The sequence below is a fragment of the Chelon labrosus genome (genome assembly GCF_963514085.1).
Source record: "Chelon labrosus genome assembly, chromosome: 23".
Lineage (NCBI taxonomy): Eukaryota > Metazoa > Chordata > Actinopteri > Mugiliformes > Mugilidae > Chelon > Chelon labrosus.
Window position 1 is genome coordinate 13,019,346 of NC_140356.1, and position 25,567 is coordinate 13,044,912.

The window sequence follows — 25,567 nt, forward strand, 5'->3', positions numbered from 1 at the left end:
TCAATTTTTTTCGTTTATGTTGAATTAATACTGTAGACAAACATTTTATTATGCTGCGTCCATTGAGAAAACAAAATCTTTGTCTTTCCAACTTTCTGGAATCTTTATGATACATCCACATTGACAGATACATTTCCCCTCTAGGCTAATTCAATGAAACTCTGTGCAGTGGTTCATTGAATGTGGCGGCATTCACATTTTTAAACAAGAGTTTAGAACAAATCCAGTGAGTGTTGTCTGCAATGAGGTCTACAACACAACAGACTAACCCCTACACTAATTCATCACCTGAGCTGTTAGTTAATTCTTAACTAACAATAAAAGCAAGTACTCTCTGAAATCCAGTCACGTCAATCTTGACAGGTGTTACTCTTGCAGTAGAATTTGTTCTCAGCAAGCTGAGCAAATCCAAAATATATGTAAATCACAGAGTACCTCTAGCCTACCTTTTTTTTTTTTTTATCTCATTCAAAAGGAAAAGACATAAGGACCTTTCCTCCCCCCAATCTGTCTTACACTCTGTGATGTTGAGAAAAGACAAAACTTTAGAGAAAAAGATTTCTAAATACCACCAACCGGCACCAATTCAAAACCCAGCAAGTCTCCTTTAATACCTGGGAAATTAAATTGTCGGCCCATTATCAGCAGGGTCCAGTCGTCTGTATCTAAAGTGCATGTGAAGTACACAAGATTCTCCCACCAAAAAAAAAAAAAAAAAAAAAAAAAAAAAAGATAGCAGGACATTTGCTGGAGACTGCAGTTTTGTGAAGGATGGAAAAGGGAAGACTACCAGAGTGAGCAAAGAGGGTGGAAAGGGAGGGGGGGCTTGTTGCATTAAAATGTTAAGCTTTACTCAAAGTCATTTTCAAGCCAGCCAAGCATCAAATGGAACACAGTTTAAGGAAAGAGTAGGTACTGATTTTCTCGGAGCTCTGACAGGACGGACATGGTGTGTGTGTGTTGGTTTGAGTGTGTTTGAGTGTGCAGGGAGCAAACAAACATTCTTGGTATGCTGCATTATCCCTTGCTGTGACAGCAGAGGTGGTGGAAAAATCACGGAACATCCCATTACCGGCTGGTTTGTGTATATCAGTGTGCGTGTATGAGAAAAAGATAAAGATGTAAACAGATGGAGTGACAAAAGCATGATAAACCACTACAGAGCTGATAGGTAGAACCAGGCTCTAAACGGAATATCTGCACATGTTGCATGCTTTTCTTACTGGGTAACATACCCATATCCAAAATAAACATTTTTTTTGTTGCTGACATCTTTGAGCAAAAGTGATACACACATAGATCTAGACCAGGCTATACCTCAATCAAAGTTGACGATGCTTATTGGGGACACTGGAAGCCTGTTTCCAGTTCTTTACGACCAGATGGTAAATAAATATAAGATTTGACTGTTTTGGACCAGTTGCCAATGGCAGACAAAACCACTGCCCCGCCCAAATAAACCTCTGTTTGGAGCAAGGAAAGATTGATGACTCTGGGTTTGATTGAAAAGTCTGCCTCAGGGTTAGAAGCCTGTGTCTGGGTGAGACGCTATGGCCAGTGATTGATCGACCACCAGACCAGTTCGGCTCAGCGGGGAGCGGAGTTGTTGAAGAGGGGACGGTGGAGGTCTCAGATTTCATTAAAAACACAGATGTGTGCACTGACAGATGGACTGTGAATAAGAGAGTTGCATGACTCATTCAGGCTGCGTTTATATCTCTCTGCCTCAAGCCCTAAATTGTCAGTACCTAAGGACAAGATTATCTCTGTATTGAGCTTATTCATATACTGGTCTCACGTGTTCCTTAATGTTCCTGGGTTTATGATGAGGTTGTCTTGATCATATAAAGCTACCAATCACAGTTCTTCCACAACAAGCTATTAACTCGTTTGACAAAACAAAGAGAAGTCTAAGAGAGTCTTACGTTGTCAAGCAAGTAAAAGACAAAACAAGCAATGACGTGTTTTGTTTCTTAGTGTAACTCATGGATGTTGTAGCCACTGTCTAGGAAAGGAAGGGTCTTCTGGTCTGGCCAAAGGACCAAATTCCAATTATTCAAGAGCTATCTAAAAAAACACACAAAAGGGCGCAAGTATCATCTACTATTAGTCCATGCAGAAATCTCATATACAGCTGTGCTTAAAACTAACATCAACCCCATGTGAATGCCAGCGATACCCTTTCCTGTGGTTCCCCTCTGAGTGGCAGAACATGTGTGATCGCTGACAACAAACATGTTCCCCTCAGACAACAGAACCCCAGAAACCCAACATCAATGATGGGGACAACACACACCCCTGCCCATATGCCTGTGAAGTTTCAATTACCGGTAGACTTGCTGGCTGGCTGCTGCCAGTCAGCTTGACGGGGCGGGGAATGACTGCTGGTGGAAATGCCCGGGAGACGAGCATTCCCAGAAGGGTGGTACAAACCATCTAAGGCCTTCCCTCCACTTGTGATTTATGACAAGGCAAACTTGCTTTCAATAAATAATATGTTTGGGTATTCATACCAATCTAATCAGATTGATTTGATGTACTGTCTTGTACAAGGGGTGATTGATTCTTTTTGTGGCCAAGGTAGGAGGATGTTTTTGAGAACCTAGCACATTTATATTTTAATCTAGCCCACGTACTGTTGTGTTATTTGTCAATGCGTCAAGATCCTGTTGTGGATCTTGTCAATGGACAGCAGTGTGGTGATAGTAACCGTGTTTCCAGGGCAAAGGTAATCTTAGAAATCTTTCTGTCACACTTAAATTCAGGAGCTAACTCCTTCACCATGCTGTAAAAAGGTGCACCCACCCTTAGTATTACCGTCATGTTCTCAAGTCCTTACACGAACTTCCTGATGTGATTCTCACAAGCCCTTAACAGTGAGGTGGTGAATGACTGCACGAAGGTCGATGTTCTGAATTTTGCCAGACAGCTGTATTGTAATTTTCAATTACCTGAATCTGAAATACCACAAAAGTTATTAACTTCAAACTTTCTGCATAATCACTCAGAGCAGATGCATGCAACAAGAACCACAAACCTATCAATCACCCCTTGTAGCCTAACTGGAAAGCTGACACTGTGGTCGTAACACAGTATTTTATTCCAGTCGGCAAACAGTGAATCTTTATTTTAGCTTTTCTGAACCAAAAATAATGACCCACATTTTCTCAGTTCAAAGGTGGTTTAGTTTTGAACATAATCTGGTTTTCTTTGGTGAATAAAAAAGTGTCAAAAATTGGAAGTGAAATACGCAGAAAAACAAAATCTAAACCAAGCAGAATCTGAATCAATAATAACCTCAATGACACCCAACCTAAGTCTAACCCAATGTCTTGGGGGCAACTCGCTATAATGGGTGTCACTGTAATTGGTGCAGCTATGGTTGTGGAGGTTACGGTCATTATAGGTGAGCGTGGGGAGCCATAACTGCTGATAGCATTGCTCTCATTGTGTGTGAAGTAGAGGAGGGTTATGTATGGGGTCCTGCTGCTCGCCGTGACCTGTTTCTTAATGAGCAGCACAAATCAATACCACGTCGGACAAAGACCACAAGAACTACAGCTGCCATAGACAAAGGAGTTTTTTTTTTCCAGTGGCAATGAACATGAGAGCAGGGTTCATGTCAACTCACAATCAATTAAAACAAGTGAGAGGAAATAACAGATGTAAAAAGAATAATTTCACACAGTACTATAGTAGAGAAACGTTTCTTACCTTTCAATTGGTTGTTTTTCCTGTCTATCTGCTATTCTTAAAAGATCTTAAAGCTTAATGCAACACCATGATTTAATATCCACCTCCTTGTTTCTGGTCACATTTTCTGCTTTGTTTCTGTCCATATAAAACCAAAATAAAAACAAAACAACACAACAGTCCTCCACAGTTGGGCAGACAGATTGACTGACGATATATGAAATGTTTACCCGTGTAGTCGACTCTCTCTCAACTTTTGCCAACCTACTGAAAAAAAAAACACCACTGTCATTTCTCTTGACACCAGAACAGTGGGCGAAGATAAATCCAACAGTTTTCAAAACACTCTCAACACTTTACTTCAAAAACCAAGACATTTTCCGGGAACACAAAGGAATAATGCGTCATCGCTCAATCTTAATAGTCAACGCTCCACAAAAGTGTTCTGCCATAAAACTAAACTGACAAACAATGGGAAACGTGTGACGTTGCAAATGTACAAAGTTATTAGAGGGTTCAACACTAGAATGTAGTAAACACATGAGCTAAATATTACATAAGAATATTAACCGGTGAATTACTCCGTGATATATGAGTACAGTCTATGAGATAATACATAATATATGAACGGGTTTACTGGGAAAGAGACTTAACAAATCACTTCTGAAAGCTCTATTAGCCACCAGATTATGTGCTTAGTACAGCAAGCCCTAACCTCTCCCTGGAGCTTTTACTCCATCAACCTATTGACTTCGCCCAGCAATCAGAACCAGTTTCACCTTCCCATTACTGATGCTTAGTCGCTTTACAACAATATAAATGTAATTTGTAGGGTAACATGTGCAGAAATGGTTTTATACTTGTTGAGAGGGGTAGTTAAAAGCAGCTCAAGCAAAAACACTTGTGCTAATGTGTCAAGTTTAATATCTTAGCCACTGGCCTTCTTTTTTTTTTTTTTTAGGGAAAATAAAATGACGAGGGACCAGAAGATAGACAGAAAGAAGATGGAAGGGCACACACAAAAGACAAACATGTTTCATCACAGATGAGTTCACCGTGGGTGGCGGACAATCCTGGAGTTTGACAAACACAGAGCGAAATGACAATGGGTGGGAGAGACGTCTTGGGTGAGAGGCTGCCTTTAAAAAAAAAAAAAAAAGAAAAAACGCAAGAAGTCCATTTCTAGTTGAAAAGAACATTGGCTGTGTGGAAGCGTCCGACTTGACAATTACATGAGTGGTGCGAACGGCACGGCGCCTCTGCTGATAACCCGTCGGATTCTATTAAAACTTCAGCACTCCAAAGGAACGCTCAAATGGAAGAAATTATCACACAGACACACACGCGCAATTTTAAAGCAGCCAAACCCTCTGACGCTGATTCCTTAGCTTCTTTAGCAGCTTTAAGGAGGCAGACAAAAATGGAGGGATAATAGAAACTATGAACTGGATTTAAGCAGAAAATATGACAAAGAATGAAACAAAGGCCATGTGTATGCTCAGAGTGTTATTGAATGCCAATGCAGCATTTTCTACCCATTTCAAAGCCTGCTAATGGCTCGAGGTTAGCCTTGGGGCTGCAAGAGATGGTTTCATATTATAAGAGAAAAAAAGCTCTCTTAAGTACTGATAGCTCAGGAAGATGAAGGCAATCATATGCATGAGGACTCTCCTCTTTGACAGTTCAGTACCACCCACTATGCTGCTTCAAATCTAATATATACAAAGCAGGTGTTAATTTCTTGCCCTTGATCCCCTCCAACCTCCCCTCATTCATCTTGTCTCCCTCCCTATGAAATGCAACAGAAATTAAATTACAGAAAACCTATGACTGAAACAATTTTCTTCACAGATGCTGAAGGGAAAAACACATCATGTGTCTCACTCCCGCACCATCGCTCTCTCTCTCTCTCTCTCTGTGCACTTTTTCTTCTTTCGATCCGAACGCTGTTCCAAATGAGGGATCCCTCATACACTTGTCCTGCGGCGAGGAATACGTCAACGCTCCTCTCCTTCTCTCTCTCTCTCAACAAAATGATTCATTTTTCTATTACGGCGATGAGCGTGTGAAATGAGCTATATAATCAATAGCATAGGTTTGTAAACAGCGGCCACACTCCGGGGAAAATGTGTTTTCTTTTTGAAAACAATGCACTGCCTGTGTGTGCGTGGTGAGGAATGCTCATCTGACAATGTTTACAAGGGCAATTTACAGGAAATAAAAAAGACACAGGCTGCTCAAAATGAAGGTGTATTTCATAACAGCGGCAAAGATTTCAAAGGGGACAACAATATCGAACTAAAGCAAAGAGACGTTTAGTAACTGTGTGAAATTGTCCTCCAAGTTTGTATCATGTAGATAAGGCTGATTTATAAATTGTGCTTAAAAAATACTGTCATATATAATATATTTTATTACTGTGTGTGTGTGTGTGTGCATGTTTCTGGAAGTCAGAGTTGACAAAAACAATGGAATTCTTTGAATTACTGCACAAATCCCAGTCCCAATATTTGTCACTGTACAACTCATGCCCTGCTGATGACAACCAATGGTTCACTTCTGAGTGTGTGTTTGTGTGTGTGCTCTAGTACAGCTATCTTACTGTGCCAGGACATTTTGGCCGGTCCTCACTTTGACTTTACAAGGCTGTTTGAAGGTTGAGACTTGGTCTTAGGGTAACGGTTACACTTAGGTTATGGTTAGGGTAAGGGTGAGGGTAAGGGTAAGCCACTTAGTTGAGATGGTTAAGGTAAGGGTAAGGGTTATGATTAGGCACTTAGTTGAGATGGTTAGGGGCTTGGGATGTATTATGTCAATGAATGTCCTCAATGAGTGAGTTTTACACCATCGGAGTGAGGACATTTGTGCATTGTGAGGACATTTTGGCCAGTGCTCACTTCTTTACAAGAAGTTAGGGTTAGTAAGGACTGTTTGATGGTTAAGACTTGGTTTAAGGGTAAAGGTTACAGTTAGGTCATGGTTAGGATTAGGGCCAGGCACTTAGCTGAGGTTGTTTGGGTTACGATAAGGGGCGAGGGAATGCATTATGTCAATGAATGTCCTCACAAAGATAGCCATACAAACATGTGTGTCTGTGTGTGACAGAACAGGAGTGAGTGAGTCATCGTTTTCTAGTTAACACAATTAAAATGTCTGTTTGATACCATCAATCAATCCACCTATCCATCCATCCACTACAATCACAGTCACCCTGGAGGGTCACATGGGAGCTGGAGCCATTCAAACGGAATATTGAGCTAGATAAATTTAATGAAGTACACAGCAGCTGCTATAACTTGTGCACAAACTTACATAAAGCAGAACACGACGCTTCTCATCCTCGCTCACGATCCTCTCCCTTACAAGAGATTGGTGGAGGCTCTCTTGGGAAGCGGCCCGCTCCGCAGACAGGATCCTGGACACTTCATCCTGGACTTGAGACCGAGCCTTTGCCTGGGTCTGAGCTGACAATCGGGCCTTCTCCGCCTGGAGCCTATGTAGCATCAAAAATTCAAACATTTTACACGTCTGACAAGGTTTAAAACACTCAAATGTTATACTTTTATTACAGAAGAATTATTTGCAAAGCCAAGAAAACAATCATGTGTACCTTCACACCTGAACTTGGCTTCGGCAAAAATTTACTGATGACTGAGTGACTGGCCTCAAATTAGGTGTTATTTTTCAGAAAACTAAATTTTTCTATCAGCATCTTTGGTGTTTCATAGCACCAGCCATCCTCACACAACACACAGTGCCTCCCAGAAGAATTGAAAGGTCACAACTGCAACTACAGTCCCAATGAAACACAGATATAGGTCAATATACTTGTATATTGATTTTCATTTTAATGTCAAAAGCCTTGCTCCATTGAGAAGCAATGGTCAACAAAAACTGAAAAAGAGATAAACTCACACCCACGAGAGGGAAAGAGAAAAACCAGATATGCCACAGAGAAATAACCTCTGTCGTACAACCAGTTTACTTCAGCTATAAATAATTACACTTAAGAATATGTAATAGACAGAGAACAATAACATTTACACAAAATAAGAAACATAAATCCCGTGTAGAAGTGGTGTCGACGGAGGCAGTATGCTCTCTGCAGACACAGGACCACCATTTGAACCCTGTCACCGAGTTCTCATAGTTGCCTAGCAACGCACTCCCTACTCTGTGACAGTGTGCTTGATTGAATACGGAGGAACATCCCTGAAACCCTGAAAGTCTTCCTGTGCTTGGAATCAAACAGTCAAGGCGAGGTAAAATAAACACAGAAGAGACAGGGCGGGTGCCGGAGTGAATTATGACGGATTGAATGGAGACGGTGACGTTCTTAATAAACATCTGCCTAAGAAACAAAGAGATCTAGGCGCTTGGGAGAGCGAGCGAATGCTTGGGAGTGTTAACCGGCTGCGTGATGCATTCCCGAGATACAAAATTCCTTCACATTCAAATGAACCATCTATGAACTTCTGTAGAGGTCTAATTCATCAGTATGATGTCTTTAAGGGAGGCACTGATATGCTGCCATCGAGTTCTTGTGTTGTGGTGTATTTATTGGTGTTTTCTGACATAGCCAAGGTGGATGGTTAGTTAACAACTTGTCATTTAGTCATATTGAGTTTTGTTTTATCATATGTCTGAGGAAAATGCCTCCATCCCTCCATTATGCCTTGGCATTTCCTAGTTATAAGCTACATTGTTAGCCTTGGCGGCTTCCAGATGCAACAATCAGCAGTGTTCTCACAACCAACTCTATTTTTACCACAAGCTTGCAGGCAGCATTAAACTACAACAGTTGTTTCTGAAAGGGGACTTATCAAAACTTTTTTAGGTATTCATGAACAAAAAAGTTAAATGACTCATTCAAACCCTCATCAGGTTTCGTGCACCGCTCATTAAAATGATTTAAATGCATCGTCCTGCATGTCAAGTGTATGGCTATAGGCATAGGAGCTGTGAGTTGGTCTTTCACCTCTTGGCTATTTTTCTTAATTTTACAAGCAGCTGCTGATCTGTCAAAGAGATTTAATATCTTACAGTTTTTCAAAATTTCTAATTTTTCTCTTCACTCACCTGTGAATATACCCAAAATTTAGACAGCGATGACCCGTGATGGACAGACGTGGTCTGCTGGATCACCATCCCATACCTTTCGCTTTCAGTAGATGACAAGTAGGTCTAATAAAAGTATGTCTGATGTCTTAAAGCTGCCATTTGCCCTGCAACGCCACTAAATGTCAAAGACCAGGGGAGGGCGAGATTAGATGGGGAGGCACGGGAAAAAAAAAAAAAAAAACAGAGAAGGAGAGAGCGTGAGCAGTGGCGACATGACATGTTTGGCCCCGAGGAAGTGAAGCAAAGAGGGAGTGAGGCAGAGAGTGGGAGAAAGAGATGGAGGGAGATGGAGAGAGACCAGCCATGTCCAGTCTCACAGTCCACTGGGCTGCACACGTCAGCAAACTCCATCCATCATCAGGCTCCGACTCACGCGCACGCAGACACACAGGGAGCCTCCTAATGGCCTTTTACATTCACCATTTCCCCCACGATCCACGCCTCCCTGCCTGCACTGCTAATGCACCTAAGCTACCTTTACTCAAGAAGCTCTGGCCATTGCTAAAGCTATTACAGAAGTGGGACAAGTTTTTTTTTTCTCTTAGAAACAGATTTTGACCATGTGGGCAAACAAAAGCAGGAACATTTCGAGAAGAGTATGAATTTATTCAAACAATCAAAGTAAAATCTAAATGCAAGAAAAGTGTAATCATGCAAAACACTCCTGGAAGAGTAGAATTTAATATAGTGTACACAATAAGGCTTGTTGTAGAGTCCGAGAGGCATGATGTCTTAAGAGCAACATGCTTTCTCATTAGCAATTACCAGTAATACTGACACCTTAATAGAAAAACAGATTTCTTTATCAGACATTTTGTCAAATTGAGAAACAGGAAAATATCAAAATACCATGATTTTTGTTGTTCGGTAAAAGTTAAAAATCTTTATTTAAAATCTCATGGATGAACGTAAAATTATTACATAGACATACTGCCTATAAGGAGCCCAGAAGTAGTAAAATGTTCCACGACAAGACCAAGAAAATAGAGAACCTAGCAAAAAAAAAAAAAAAAGTCCTTCCTACTGACTTCCTCACAAGTGCTAACCCAAGCAAAGACTGCTATCACTAGCTGGATGCTATCTGTCTGCTTCACCTCTATTGCTTTCCAGTCATTATTGCCCTGTCTCCAGGATATTGGACGCATTTTTCATTCGACTGTAGAAGATTGGCACTGGGGGGGGAAGGGGGAGCTTTGAGGTAAAGAACGGTTGAGTCAGACCGTGAGAGGGAAAAAGTGAGTCCCAATGCTAAGGGGAAAAAATATCATGTCTTCGGAGGGTAAGTCGATGACGTTTGGCCTGGTACTGGACAGAAAGAGAGGATCATCCTGTTCAAGTAATCGGTGTTTTGATTGTTCACTGGACTGAGTCTTGATGAGCCAGAACCAGTGAGGTGTCATCAATTTGATGAGGGGAAGAGCGCAAGTACGTCGAACATAAAGTAACTCACTATTTTCAGAGGTTAAATATCAGAAACCTAACATTAAATAACTATAATCAAAGGGATAAGGTGTGTGTGAGTGCTAATCACACTTTCTAATAACAAAAGGTAATGTAGACATGCTCAGAAATGACGAGCAGTGGCCAATGCTACAAAAGCCCAATCCATTAAGCCATTACCATCTCATTCACCACAGGTAAACCTCATAAACCTTGCACAAATATCAAACAAAAGAATATTTAAATTCATGCCTCTGAGCTTGTCCCCTGATAACTCACCATGAGTCACCATCTGTCGCTCTGCTCAGCTCTTCACCCCGTTAATGCTTCCTGTTGTCTACCTGTCATCTGCGCAAGATGTGTCTCAATACCGTACTGCAGGATAGATTCTGACAGCCCTGCGTAGCAGTGCAAGCCCGAACCAAGCTCCTTGAAACAAAAGCATTTAAAAGCCCAATGCAATATTGATGTCAGGAATAATGTCGCAGAATGCTGGCTATGAATATTTTATGGCGCTATGTACTCTCTCTGACTCAGACACAGAAGCGCGTATACACTACACCAAACTGTAGGTGCTATGAAAACGCTGTGAGAGTTAAATTTAAGTGTATGAGAAACAAAGGCGAGTGCACTGAGGAGATTAGTCTCCAAAGAGCAGCAAGCACTCCTAGTTTAGTTGAAAAAGCCACACACAGTACTTCTTCTACTTTATCCACAGCTATGAAGAGATAATGGCAATAGTCTTACCGCTACGATCGAGCCCCTTCACTAGCTTTCTGCCTAAAGACGATAACGCTGTCACTCTCACCCTGTCTCTTCAAATATCACATCAAGAGCATAAAGTTCAAACTCCTACAAAGCAACCGGTTCCTTTTTTTTTTTAGCTTTGTGAAAAAAGTTCTGAGGCCTGCTGCTTATCATTCTGTAGTGTCAGGATGTCTCATGGAGCTACAACAATACGATATAAGAAATGACAACCGACTCAACCCTCTTAGCAGATTAGCCAAGAGAAAGAATAGTCAATAAACATAACTGTTCTACTAAACAGATCAGCAGCAAACTACAGTACTGAAAAATACTGATTTTATTCCCCAAATGTATTTAGAGTCTTATAAATTGAGGACTGGAAGCACTTCTGCAATGATATGACTCGATTTAAAGGCGGCAAGAATCACCCGTTTTATGATCCCTGCAGCGGAATGGACAGACTGTTGCCAGGGTGTTCACTGCAATTGCTTTCAGTGCAAGTTTCAAGTTAGTTTCTATGGTGTTTGCTAAGGGGTTTGGTGCATGTGTTGGGGCATTTCTAGGTGAACGGGAAGGTGCAAGGATGTTCCTGGGCAGTGGGACGTCACTTGGTACGTAAATTGCATTCTGGATGGTTACCTTGATGTTGGTGCTTGCTAGCTGAGCATGGATCGACTGTTGTCTGTTGACGGTTAAGAGTGTTAACAGGTGGTTTCTCACGTGTTTAGTACAGTGCGAGGGAGTTATAAGTTGTTGCTAGGCTCAGATACAGATGGTGGGACATTATTATAGAGGGCGCTCACTGGTTTCTCTGATGGTCTCCTTGGATACCAAGGTATTTCTAGGTGATTGCTAGGGTGTTCCTTAGGTCACTAGGTGATTCTTTGTGTGCATAAGGCGGTTACTATGACAATTATTTAATTGTACTGTGTTTTGTCCTGGTTTTAAGTCTGTGAAAGTGCTAAATAAAGAATATAGTCGTTATTATAAATACCACTAATATAATTACTGTAATTATTTCTCTTATTATTATGGGGTATAGTGTGATATAAAGTTGCTATGTAGTGCTTTACTCACGGTAAGAATATGATAAAGATGAAATTCATGATGTGATCAATGACTAAATGTTGCTTATTCAGATACATTTTTAAGGAAGAATAACAACTCCCCACACATAATCTTGGCTAAATAAGTTTGGACGGGGGAACTTTTATTTTTTATTTTTAATAACCTCCTAACTTTGTAGTTCCTTTAAAATGAGCTGGAGGTTTTGTGTGTGTGTGTCATAGCATACAATTTTCTTGCGAAGATGAAAGATAAAAATAAACAGAATGTAAGAATCTGTAGGCTTGGCTATCTATCTGTGTCTGATCTGGAAGCGATAAAGAATTTAATAGACGGGCTGGTTAATGGGAAGGGAAGACAGAAGCTCAGAGAAGGTCAGCGTTCTCACTCAAAAATCTGACATGCAATTATATTGCACAAGCAAACACAGGCTGCTTGACTACATGCTGAAATAATGGGCAGAAGTTTCACAACAACAACTAACCTTTGAGTGTTTAGAGTTGGACAATCAAACGCATGCATTTCATGCACGGGAAGGGAGATTGAGAGAATGGTGGGGTGGGCATGACTATGATGAAAACAGAATGAAAAATATAGAAAGGAGACAGAGAGAATACATATATGGTCGTGAAATACAGGAAATAAGGTAAAACAGAAAGCAACGAGAGGAATAAAGATACAGTATAAGACAGGGAAGGCAAGGTAGAGAAAAGCCAGCGAAAATAACAGAGAAGAACTGGATCAAACGGTGACACAAGACGTGTTAGGTTGAGAGAGGATAGACAGGTTGGCGTAAGAGTTCTCTTACCCTGATCCCTCCTTCCCTCTCCACCTTTTCTTTGTTTCGTTCTGCTCTGATGCCTCCCAGAGAAGAAGCAGAGCCAAATCTGCTCTGTGCACCCGCTCCTTCCTACAAATCAGTTTAGGCTGCACCTAAATGAACTCAAAACTTACTTCATTCCCACCAGACCGAAACGAGGGAAGCCAAATCTCTGGAGCACATTTAGTGTCTTAAACCCTAAATGAGGATTTACTGCTTAATCTACCACCACCAATCCTGAAATTCCTTTAAATTGTGTACCTTAAACTATTATACTGAGTGTTAAAATCATCAGATTTCACACCAAGGCGTACATTAACAAAACACAATTCGCAGTGGTTGGCTGTATCCTTTTATGTTTTGTGCTGCTGTATTAAATTTATCGAACTTTTCTTTTGTAATTTGCATGCATTTATTTCATTATTATTACTTTTACTTCAAATTAATGAGATCAAGAAGAAACCCCATCCTTTAAACACATTCTAACAACAGACAAACTGCAGGAGGAACTGCTGGGGCTGACCTTGAGATTTCGGCCTCATGTATCTTGTGTGTTCTTTCCTGCTCGCAGGGGTGTTCGCACACTCTTCCATTTCCCTGTATTCCTGCTGTGCAGCAGTTTCGCCGCAGGATTCTGTAACTAGTGAGGCACCACGCAGTCTTGTTAGCTGAGCTTTGATACACTCGCACTTTTTTCCAACCTCTTACTCAAATTTTGCAGCAAAACCTATCCAGTCTCCTTGCTGTGTCTTAGAAACACAGAAAAGGTCACTATCGCTGTGCTTTGTTTGTCTTAAACAACTAAAAAAAAAACTTCATGTATTCATTATATGAAGGTGAACTATCCTATTCAAGTTTCTTTTATTTCGCCATTGCAATTTAATTATGGCTAAACTGCCAAGATGAGAATAGAGGCAATGTGTTCCTCTATCTATCTATGTCTATAGAAAGCCCAAGTCTCTTAAATCTCCCAGTAATGGCAAACTAATAGGAAAGATTTGAGGTAATGGGTGTAACCACAGGAAGAGTCTAGTAGTGATGTGGTGACAAGAAATAAATGGAATCTGTAGTGATTGTAGTGATTACAAGCAAAGAAAACAGTTGTAAAAAGCACAAAGTGGGCAGGTGTGAAGTTGAACAAATCTCAAATTTGTAGGCGACGCAATTGAGGCATCAACCAATGGGTTAGGCTGATACAGTTCACCGACATATGACGCAGACCCAGAGTTCCCCAAACGCTGTTGTTTACTACCAAATTCCCCACGTGGATTGAACTCTGAAATAGTGACGGTGTTATTGACTGTATTTGTTTTGTTTTTTTCAAATGGAGAGAAGTGAAGGCGGGAAGAGCTAGCTCTATCCATATACTAGCGATATTTTGAAAATACACCAATCAGGCGTAACATTATGATTGCATAGGTCCCCCTTTTGCCTCCAAAACAGTAGGGACTCATCAGAGAATGGACATGGGCCTTCTGAAGGTGTCCTGTGGTGTCTGGTAACAGGATGTTGTTAGTGGGGGGCCTTTGGGTCCTATGGGTTGAGGGGAGAGGATTGGGATCTGGGATCTAGTGAATTTGGAGGCCATGTCAACACCGCGTGCTGTTCTTCATGTTTTTTGAGTTATTCCTAAACCGTTTTTGTGTGTATGTTTGTGTCAGGCTGCATCCTGCTGGGGATGGCTGCTGCCACCAAGGAGTGTCATTGCTACGGGGTGGGGATGCCCGGTCTGGTATGGGTGGGTGCTACATGTCTAGGTAACATTGTATTGTCACAACATGGTCAATGTTATTTGATATTCGAGCTTGCTATGTCCACTGGCGACCAACGCTTTAGCAACAAAGCAATGAGTAGCAACCAGGCTTGGACAATCAAACCAAAACATTCTTGGTGATTTTACGGTGAACTCTCCCTTTAAATTATACGCTACAAACAGTAGTCTCCAGAACAAACTGTTTATTTCTGTTATTGCCACTTAATTTACGCTGTTATGTTGATTTCCTGCCCATACTTCCGGGTCCTAACTCATCACAGAGCTACACCTTTTAAGCTTCCCAGCATACACTTTGATGGCTGTCCCACGTATTACTGCCTGCCAAACTACAAACACGCGGGCTCGAATACACACTCGCGCAAGCACAACAAAAAATAATGAGACAAAATGAGAAAAGGGAAAAACAAACAGCAAAAGGCCACACTAAAAACTGATATTAATATGCATCTGCGCGCAAACACACTCAAGTGCTGGCTAACCAGTGATTGCTTATTTACCATTCCATGTTCAGTTAAGTCTTCTTAAGCGAAAATGCAGCCCATGCCAAGCACAAACAAAAATTGAGGGCTTGAAAGCCACCGTGATTTCAGTTAATTGCAAGGGGGGTGTAATTTTGAAGCACTTACTCTGGTGAACAGACATCAATAAGTGAGCTCCAGGAAGCAGTTACATTAAAAAATAAATTCCCCAGTCAAAAAAAAAAAAATAAAAAATCAATACACAAACGATTACTCAAAACCACTTGTTAATTTCTCTCGTCTTGAATGAACCTCAAAAGACGAGGCTAATCGCTAGGCTAACACCACCGCCTCCTGGATATAGAATGGTTGTGTTTTTTCCCTACATTGTACAATGGTGCGTTTAGTGGCTAATCACAGCAACTGCTGGAGATCAACCAGGCCTATTAAAATAGAGGGAGCAGCACGATTATCCGAAATTACGGCATGTACACCTGCTACTTTAGGCACAAAAGGAGACGGACAGAAGAGAAGAAGGTGGAGAATAGAAGAGACAGGAGGGGATGGAAGATGCCCCTCACATGAAGAGTGTGTTTCTTCATCAGCCAGGGCTAATGGATCACCCACTCAACACCCAGGAAATTATCTCGGGATAGTGCCCTTCTTTCTCAGACATGATTAATTGATCGGAAGAGAACGAGAAGAGGAGAGGAGAGGAGAGCGAGGAGAGGTAGGGAAAAAGTGCTGATGTACTTCGGAAGAGAGGTAAATTGGAAACAGTGGGGATCGGAAAGACTGGTGCTGACCTTTTTGACTATTAATGAAAGCGGAAAGTGGTCACGTCTGAGAATGTCTTTCTTATGAAAATCTGGAACAGGAATTGACGCCAGTGCAGCAACACGACTCAATCGGTCAAGATCAGAAATGAGGCGAGAGAGGACCGGGAGAAGAGACCAAAGATTCGGACTTCCAGCAAACCACAAGAATCTTAATTTTAATACTGAAACACAAATTATAGCAATCAATTTACCTCTGAAATAAATAAATTTAAAAAAAAAAGTGATTTGCAAACCCATTTGTGCAAGGCCATTAACAAAAGCTAGTGTCCCATTTCACTGTAAAACAGTGTGTGTGTGTGTGTGCGTGTGTTTGTGTCTCACCAGGCTTGCAGCTCTTGCTCCGCCTTGGCCCTGTCTTGCTCCAAGCTTTTATGCAGCTCATCAGTGATCTTCTTCCTCAGGGCCTCTTCATTCACTGGGGACATAAAGAGCAGGAGAAGAGGCCAGACCAGACAGAAAGAAAGATAGTTAAAGAGACAGCTATTGTTTGCTGACAGCCAAAAGTCTAAAAGGTAAGAAATAAAAATGGAAAGACAATGGTGCTGCTTTTTCTTCTACTGTAAGATACATAACAGAAAAAAGTCAAGTTGCAACTAGGTAATGTTAGGGAAACTTACTTAAACTAGTATATTTTGACAGAGGAGTTATGTTCAGCTCTATTATTGAGTGTTTCAGTACATGTTCTCTCTACAGTCGCTACGAATGAAACAACGTAGGACAGAAACCTGGCCCTCAGGCAGCCGAACTCCCGTATGTCAGCGTGTGTCACAAGCATTAAGGACATTGCGGCACAGGCTTAAAAGCACAAACAGAAAAAAAACTGCCTGAACACGCACGTACAAAAAGGTTCCCACCCTCCAGCCTTAAATCACAGCACGGTACCGCCCCGTCTACATTTATTCACATCAGGGGCGTCATACGTGTATGTCTTCACCAGTCTATCTTGGCAGGTAATTAAGCATGAAAGTAAAGATGCCAGCCGGCGACCAGGCCAAAACGTGCTCTGAAGACAGAAGTGCCATGCGGTGTGCTGCGACACTGCGGTGACGGCGGGGAAGTGTCTGAGTCAGTCAAGATTATGCTCCCAGTGCATTAGTTAGACGGGATAATCCCTATTGTCAGAGCCTATTATTACCTGGTAACACGTGGTAACAGCAGGCCACGGAAACCTAATTCCATTTTCTAAATCGGATGCAAAGCCATTTTTAATTAATTTAAACAAATAAAGGAAAAGGACGAAAAACTACTCGAGCAAAACTATCTTTAGCTCCAGCATTACATTTAGTTACAGTACTAACTGAGAACCTTTTTTTAGGGTTTAGGGGTCATTATGATTTCACATCGGTCCCTCTTTACCTCCAACATGAGGGTGTATTTCTTCATGATGTTGCTTAAATATCGGGAAAAACAAGAAGAATTTGAATGCAATTCTTCAACTTGGCCCAATTCAATTGGTGTAATGTTGTACATGAGTTTAATTAATTGTTCTCACTAATACGAACCTCGTAATTGAAACAAATTATAACTAATTTCATAGCAGAAAATTAAATTTTAGGGGTGTAGACTTTCTTGACTTGGTGCTCGTGCCGGCCTCACAGCCTGTGATGTATCCTGCGCTTTCTGTAGACTGAAGTAAAATATAAATTCTCTCCACCTTCCAGCTTAACAGCTCAATGAAAATGCTTTAAGACTGCAATTTTTCTTCAGCGGCTTGATGTAAAACTAAAAATAAGCGAATTAAACTCTTTAACTGTTGGTCCCTAGTCACAAAAAATATTACTACACTTGATGCAAGTGGTGTCATGGATACATAAAATATAAATTTAGTATTCTTCGCCTCGTGCGGCAACTTTGTAATTTGCTCTCAAAATGGAGAAACCACAAGTTAATTTAATTCTTTCTAATATAGAGGCTTCTCTTCTCTGCAAACGTAACATGACTGTTTGGTGCAGTAAAGAGGATGAATAAGAGCCAGGTAGTGGGAGGTTTAGTGTGACAAGGCTTAAGAAAATGTACTAAAAACAAACAGAGGCGGTGATTGACAGTTGACAACTTTCTGCTGCATATTATATTCTCGGAGGCGGAGGCTGCTGTCACATACTGTCCAGAGCGTGAGAAAATAACGTCCATCATGTCTGACTGGACTCTGAAACGTCATGGTTTCCACTGCAGAGGAGAGTCTAATTACAACTACTGTAGTTAAAGAACTACAGAAGGTCCAACATCCTGACAGATGCTCTGTTGTATACACTTCACGACAGGTATAATACATCATGTCATATTCCGAAACAACGCTCTGAAAATTTATTCAAATGTACACTTAGTCAGTCACAGTCACCTGGAGACAAGCAGCCAATACTATATCTAATAAATATCATATTTACTGCAATCTGAGATTAGCTACTATATCTTGTTGAACTATTATTATATGATGATCGAGTTGATTAAAGACAGTTATCTCTGAATCTGTAATTGAACCCTGCAGTTTCCCTCACCTACACTAAGTGGTTTACCATCCTTTACCTCTCAGTTTGGGTTTTAGTTCTTGCAAGTTTACTGTTTAGTTTTCCATTCAATGCTTTGACCTTCTTTTAATCAGCAGAAGGCTGTTCTGGTTTCCGTTTGTTGTATTGACCAATGACATTTGAGCAGGCTTTGGTTGCATGCAAGTAAAAAAGTCTGTCTGGAGGGCATTGCCATACCCTGTTGTTAAATAAGTTAGCATGTCATGCTTGTCTTGCATTTAGTATTGGAACGGTAAACCGTTAAAAGTCTTTGTCTGGATATCCGTTATCTGTTATCCTATTATCTTCTGGCAACCTTTGAAGACCCAGAACATAGACTGTTGTCACCGGAAGCTAATGCTCCAATAACAAGCCACAGTGTAGTTGACAAAACATGGCCAACTACACTGTTGGTAAGAGGCCATTAAAGTCTCGCTCAAGTGCTTGTTGACGTTCTTGATGTCGTCATTCGCTTAAAAGTAACACAATGATTGGTTGATATATCAACTCTTCATTGGAGCTGGCTGAAAATGATCAGCCAACTCAACTTTGATATGCACCAAGTGTTGGGCACCAATTTGACGTGTCCTATCGCCGGCTTCCACGGCAAAGGTATTGTAGTCGTCAGAAGATATCCGAACTGTTCTCAGACTGAAATAAACTATAATTCTCTGTCTTTTGTTTTCACAGTAGTCATACCAACATTGCCCAAATTTAAAACAACAGAAAAACTGTTCATTATAAGGCATATTTCTGCAATGAAAATCTCTAAATTACTTACTATTCGCACTTTAAATCAGAGATCAACTCCTGCCATTATGAACTTTAAAGGTAAGCCTGCCATTTCTGCATCAACTGCCCTTTAAGAATATCCTAGACTTACACAGAAAATTTACAGTATACCCTTTAGTAAAGCGCAATGGAAAAGTAAAATTTCCGAAAGTCCTCTAAGTTCAGGCAAGCTTAAGCAACTCTTCATTTATCATCACATCCTCTCCGGCCCCGCAAAGAGGGGCTTCAGATTGCTAGCAGGCCCCGCGGGGTCAGCCACAGAAGAGGTTCTGATATGATAAACACTGTCTGGGGTCCTTGAGGGAAGCTGGCAAGGGTCAGAGACAATTCCAGATCGACAGAGCCCGTGTCAATTCTGAGTAGGACATGTAAATGTTAAAAAGATTAAAAACTCATCATCTTTTTAGACGTGTCCCCCTTCTTTCCTTTTCCACCAATCACTAAACCCTGTGGAAAAACTCACGGAGGAGGAGGCGAGACGGCGGAGCACAGGCTATTGGCAGTGGAGATAATAGACGAAGGTAAATTGCGTTTCTCATCAGAAGTTTCATTAACCCTAGGACCCGCGTGGAGGGTATAATCTGTAACATTACCACTTCCTCACGTTTCTACCTCGCGCTTAGTCGAGTCACCACACACCTTTCTGTAGGAAGAAAAAAAAAGAAAGAGAGAAAACACCAAGGGCGAGCTTCCAGTGCTGGCAGGCAGGTGCTGTTCTGATCATCCGATTTTCTCTTAATTCAATCTTATATTATGGACTAGCACCAATCTGATTATTTCTTTCAAAACGGGAAAAAATATACATTACCCAAGTTTCACATTCACATCTATGCACACAGATAAAAAGTCGCCCACATTTCTCCCATTGTCTTCCTTTGTCTCTCCCGTTTTCCCCATCCTCTCTGCAGCACCTGGGAGATATCTTTAAGCAGGCTATTAGTCCAGAGCAGTGTGTGGGCTCTGGCATATGAATATTTATAGCACATTTGAGAAGGTGTAGGAGGTTCAACCTTGACTATGGGGTAATCAGCACACATACTGACTCAGGCCATGATTTAGAGACAGCCGACCTGCTGAGAGCCTCACTCGATACCCAGCTCTCGTGGACACACACATAATCAATGTCCGCCTCATTAAGGTCGTAGCCTTTGAGGGTTGGGCTGAACTTTGCAACATTTTTTTTAACAAGATTCACATTCACATTCATCATACATTTTTTCTTCTTCCTTAAAAAGACCGTGCTTGGTCATCCAAGTTGACTTTTTTTAATAGTACTTGGTGACTTTGGTACCTATAAAGCAGTGAGGTGACCTTGCAGGAAGGGGAATATTCAAAATACCTCAGTAAATGTCAACACATATTATGGCAGCATGGCAAGTGCCTTTCAGGAGTCAGCCACACATATGCAGTTAAATGCAAACTGCCGTGATAAAGCAAACCTCAAAACTGTGGTGCTGACTGTGTAGCAGCCAAACCAAACACGTACACTGCAGATATAAAGTGCTAACAAGATTATACTGTATATTTTTATTGATCTCAAATGACTTTTACCTCTCCTCAGACTTTGCATCAGTGTTTCTAATCTGAAAGAGCAAAGAACAGAAAAAAAACTTGGCAACAATGACAAACTGGCGTCCTCAACAGATAGTTAAGGACTTGCGCATATAGCCGAAAAACTGACAGAGGAAATTCATCAGTAGATTTGTAATCTGCTGTGAAAGCAGCAGGCAGAACTCCCCGTACACTGCATGCCTATTACAAAATTAAGTGAGATACTGTTGTATTTATCTTTTTATCTGAAAACTAATTTGCGCAAACAATGGAGTGATAACTTTGTGAAGAAAAACTAAACAGTTCTGACAGAAGCCCCGGAGCTAGCCTGTCAGAAAGTGTTTTATATTGAACATGCAGGAATACATTTTATTAACTGTCTGTCACAGTCACTGCTCTAATCTGGGGAAATAAGATGGACATTAGATTAGATGCACACCGTGGTCCAAGTTCAGACTTCTTTGGCATTCAGCCTTCTCTTTCAGCAGATCCAAAGTCTTGAAACCAGTCTCCTAGGCCACCTGGTGAACCCTATGGCCTTCTCAAGCTCATGGCACTACCACTGCCACAGTTGCCCACAGTTTCTCAAAAGAAGCTTGTAAACACTAACTAGTTTTTAGAACTCAAAGAAGTTCAGCTCCCATTCCCAGGATCCCCCCACCACCTCCTCACATCACAATCATCATGTTCTCTTATTACGTCAGGCTCCTTGTAATTGAGCTGCCGACACCCCTCCCCAAGCCCAGCCATTAATCCTGGATTGCGTGGAGAGGACATTGTCCAATAGTGTAACTTATGTGCTCAAACAAACAGGCAAACGGCACACATAAAAATGCATTGTCATATCTTCGAAGCCCTACGGCCAAATGAAAATTTAACACACATACACAAAGGCGCGCACCACCTCCTTCCCTTAATGAGTCCTGGAGGTTTGTTGTGTGAAACTGCGGAGGTGTCGTTTTAATCACTGGAAGCAGTGTGGCGTGGCATAAGTTGGCCTTTTTTAATTACCTTACTGATTGAGCACAGTCAAGGATGGGGAAGCCTGCCCGCATCCTGGATGCCACCCTATGAAGAACCGGAACCCGCCCACCCTCCCTCGCCCCACAGGCCTGTTCCGTGCTGTGTAATGAACGGGTAACATTCAAATGTCCTCCGTCTGATATGTCAAGGGATCAGGGATGTGCACCCACACTATAAGAGACAACAACTTTACTTTGAGAAAGAGAGACGTGGGGAGATGGTGAGTTTGGCTTCGTGTCTGGGACAATTCTGACTTCCACTCCCTTGCTGGAAGCTGGAAACCCAAAGTTGTTGTAAATATGTGTCAACATATTGTATTCTGACAAAAAATTATTATTCATTTGGAGTCATGTATCTGGGTCACATGGTCAAGTACAAAGTTGACTTTCTCTAGGAGCAGTTTTTGGTCTTGACCAACTTTTACGAGAAACATTTGGCAGGGCTTCTGGCAGTATTGCCTAAGCCTTAACTGCTCCACCAATGCACTACCTAGCAATCAGCTCTCCAAAACGTCCATTGTTTTTTTTTTGGTTTTTTGTCCACAGCAGACACCGTTGGAAGTGAAGACACATTGCTGCAGTGGTGTACTGAGGTGAGGATTTGGGTTGCACATGACAATTTTCTATTTGCTTGCTTTGTCTGTTGTTGCAGGACAGTTAGTGTACAATAGGTTTTTAGTGCTTTGTTTGCTAGAAACAGGTGTCTATTATATATACAAACAACACCTGTAAGTGGTGAAAATGAACCAGAACTGTAAAGCTATGGGTCAGAAAACCAAATCAAAGAACTGAAAGGCACTATAAAGCTCAATGTTGAGCAGTAGGGAACTGCGGAGTCCCTAACCCTTTACATAAATTACAAAAAAAAGTACTAACTAAAAACATACCAAGAAGGTATCTCTGAGTTTAGCTTAATTTGAGTCTTCTTATATACTACAGGAAAGAAAAGTGTTATTATGACAGCTGGAGCTCAACAGTGACGAGGCAGATTGGAGGCCCACTAATTACAGCATCAATTTATTAACTTTATTAAAAGAATGAATTAATCATTGCATTAACCATTAGGGGATGGCAATGAATCATACAATGACCGTGGCTAGCGTGAGGCTCATTTTTAAAATTAAGACTAATTACAATCTGCATGAAAACTTGAAGACAAAAGGCTTAAGGTAGCTTATTGTAAACACCCACACAATAAACATCATTAAAATTCAGTGTAGCGGGACTTAAAATAAATCCTCGGACAGTTCGGTCCCACATTACCTTTGCCTTCTAATTAACCACGCGACCCGAAGAGGTGGCCTGTACATTTCGGGATAAAATGAGCCATTACTAAGAACAATTTATTTCTTTGGTATTTATAAATGAGCATTCATTTTTGTCTGTTGTTAGAAAAGAACAATACACAAGTTTGCCCAGCTGCTTCTGCGGTCAGAAATACAAGTGCACACAACCACTACATGCTCAGCTTCAGCATACAAAGTGGGATCTTGGTTATCTGCCCTATTCCTTAACTTTCCTTGACCACCAAAATATCACACGGTCCTATATTAATGAACAACCTACTTAAAAAAGTAATCATGTAATGTCTTTCCGCTTTACCACACCTGATTTCATCACCATATGCTTTTTGTGGAGAAGGATTTTGAGGTACCTGGAGTAAAACTCACCTGCTGGAGGAGCAGTGGGTGGTGGGACCGGACTGGACTCGGGCACTGCCACTGGCTCGGGGACTGGTACCCCTGTGGGCTGAGGAGCAGGTGCAACTGGTTCACAAGGAGCAGTAAACTCAGGCAGAGGAGGCGCAGCAAATGCCTCGGCAGGCTGCGGGGGCAAAGCGTCCCCTGAAGGATGTAGGGGTGGCTGCAAAATGGTAACATGCTCAAAAACAGGAGGGGAAGACAGCGGCTCTGATTCGGGAAGAGGGGGAGAGGTGATGGGTTCGATTTTGGCAGGAGGTGGTATGGGTTCAATCACACGTGGAGGAGCAATGGGTTCAGTTAAGGGAGGAGGAGGAGGAGAAGCGATGGGTTGATTTATGGGAGGAGGAGATGGTTCAATTGCAAGGGAGGGGTGTGTAAGTGCAGGAATTAGTGAATCAGCGGGAGCGGGAGCGGGAGCGGGAGCGGGAGGAGGAGGGAGAGATGTAGGCAGAGTTATTGTCTCAATAGAATCAGCAAGGGGTGGAGGAGGTGACGCTATAGGCTCAAAAGCAGAAGCAGCAACAGCACTGACAGCAGCTGGGGGTGATGGAGATGGGAGCGCCATGTCAGCAATGGTGGGTGCTGCTACCTGTTCTGTAGGAGGCTGAGGAGGAGGAGGAGGTGGTGGAGGTGCAGCCACAGTCTCTGTGGCAGGTGGAGCCGGAGGAGGAGGAGGAGGAGAAGGAGCGACAAGTGGAGGGGGAGGAGGCAAGGAGGTGATCGGGTCAAAGAGGGGAGGAACTGGCCTCAGGAGGGGAGCGGGAGGCATGGAGGGCGGTGACGTGGGTGCATGTTGTTGTTTTGGAGGATCTGCAGGTTCCCTCATGCGCTTGATGACATTCTCAGAAAGCTGCAAAGAGGAATGGAAGAAAATTTTCATAAAACACACTCTGTAAAGAAACAAAATTAGACACTACATATTAATAAGTAAGCCATTAATGGTCCTATTGCACGTGTGAACAGTACCACTTGTCATTCAAGTCTCATCAAAACAACAAATAATTGTAGTTCCTGAACTGCTGATCTTTAAGTTGCTCCACCTAAGGAAAACTACACAGTTGAGGGAGGAGCTTTTTCTGTTTACATAACCATTCCAAGGTTTGTCAGCCTGGAGCTACACCACTCAGGTGTAGCTCCAGGCTTGACAAACTTAACCTTGCCATGCTGGCTTGCTTACTGAGTAATAATAGCCAGGGTGTTGCCAAACTAAGCCTGAACTGATCAGCAAAAGCCTCTCAATCTATATTTAACATCAGTGGCACGGCAGAACTTGTGACAGCTCCCTGATAACAGAAGCTGTCGGTGGCCACTTTAGTACGTTTCCACCTTTAACATATTTATAACGAAGTCACAACGTCAAAATAAAAATAAAAAATAGGGTACTTTTGATATATTCAAACTCTTACAGCAACAGCTACTAACTCCAAACTGCAAAGCTTTCAGAATGAATGAAAGTTTTCAGACTGCAGTGAAGTATACCTGTTCTGAGATAGCCATGTAGACCTATTGTTAGCATCCGATATCAGGTATAAGGTTAATTGTTATAGCATCACCTGATACCGGATTGAGATAACTGAGTAACACCTGTTCAAGAAGTTTGTAACTGTCACTTACCCTTATGCCCTTCACCACTGTTATATTGTCGTTCTCATCTGACTCAAATGACACCCGGCGGGTACTGTTGTTCGCTCCCATCGTCAGACCGCGGGTAAGCCTCAGTTATCTAGGTTACATGAAATATGGAAGACTGATATTCACTTTTCTTGCGTTACAGCACGGTAAATGTGGCTGGGGCCAACAGTGTTTGCTTCGGAGCGTCCGCACTTCCTTAGCATGACGCGCTTGAACAACGTGCGAGTTGATTGGACGGAGGCGTCGCACGGACCTGCATCGGCGAATTTGATTGGTTGTTGTCTGCGAGCGGCAGAACGTGACGTAGCCCCTGTCTGTCAGAATTTCCAGGGACTGACGTTACCGTTAAAATAATGATGTTCAAGTACAAAAAAAAATTAATAAGTTTAAAAAAACATAATTATTT

General features: G+C 41.8%; 1 protein-coding gene across 3 annotated transcripts in view; it reads right to left on the minus strand.

Moving 5' to 3' along the window:
* chchd3a (coiled-coil-helix-coiled-coil-helix domain containing 3a) overlaps window positions 1-25,347 on the minus strand; it is a 63,876-nt gene extending 38,529 nt beyond the window's left edge. For 2 of the 3 annotated variants that reach the window (XM_084573080.1, XM_084573081.1), the window contains exons 1-4: window positions 25,144-25,347; window positions 23,497-24,379; window positions 16,279-16,372; window positions 7,006-7,186 (exon numbers count right to left, since the gene is read on the minus strand). In XM_084573080.1, coding sequence (XP_084429206.1) covers window positions 7,006-7,186; window positions 16,279-16,372; window positions 23,497-24,379; window positions 25,144-25,224 — 1,239 coding nt within the window. In that variant the 5' untranslated portion in view covers window positions 25,225-25,347. The remainder of the gene's footprint in view (window positions 1-7,005; window positions 7,187-16,278; window positions 16,373-23,496; window positions 24,380-25,143) is intronic. The other variant, XM_084573082.1, reaches the window with a different exon arrangement.
* Between the last annotated feature and the right edge of the window lie 220 nt (window positions 25,348-25,567).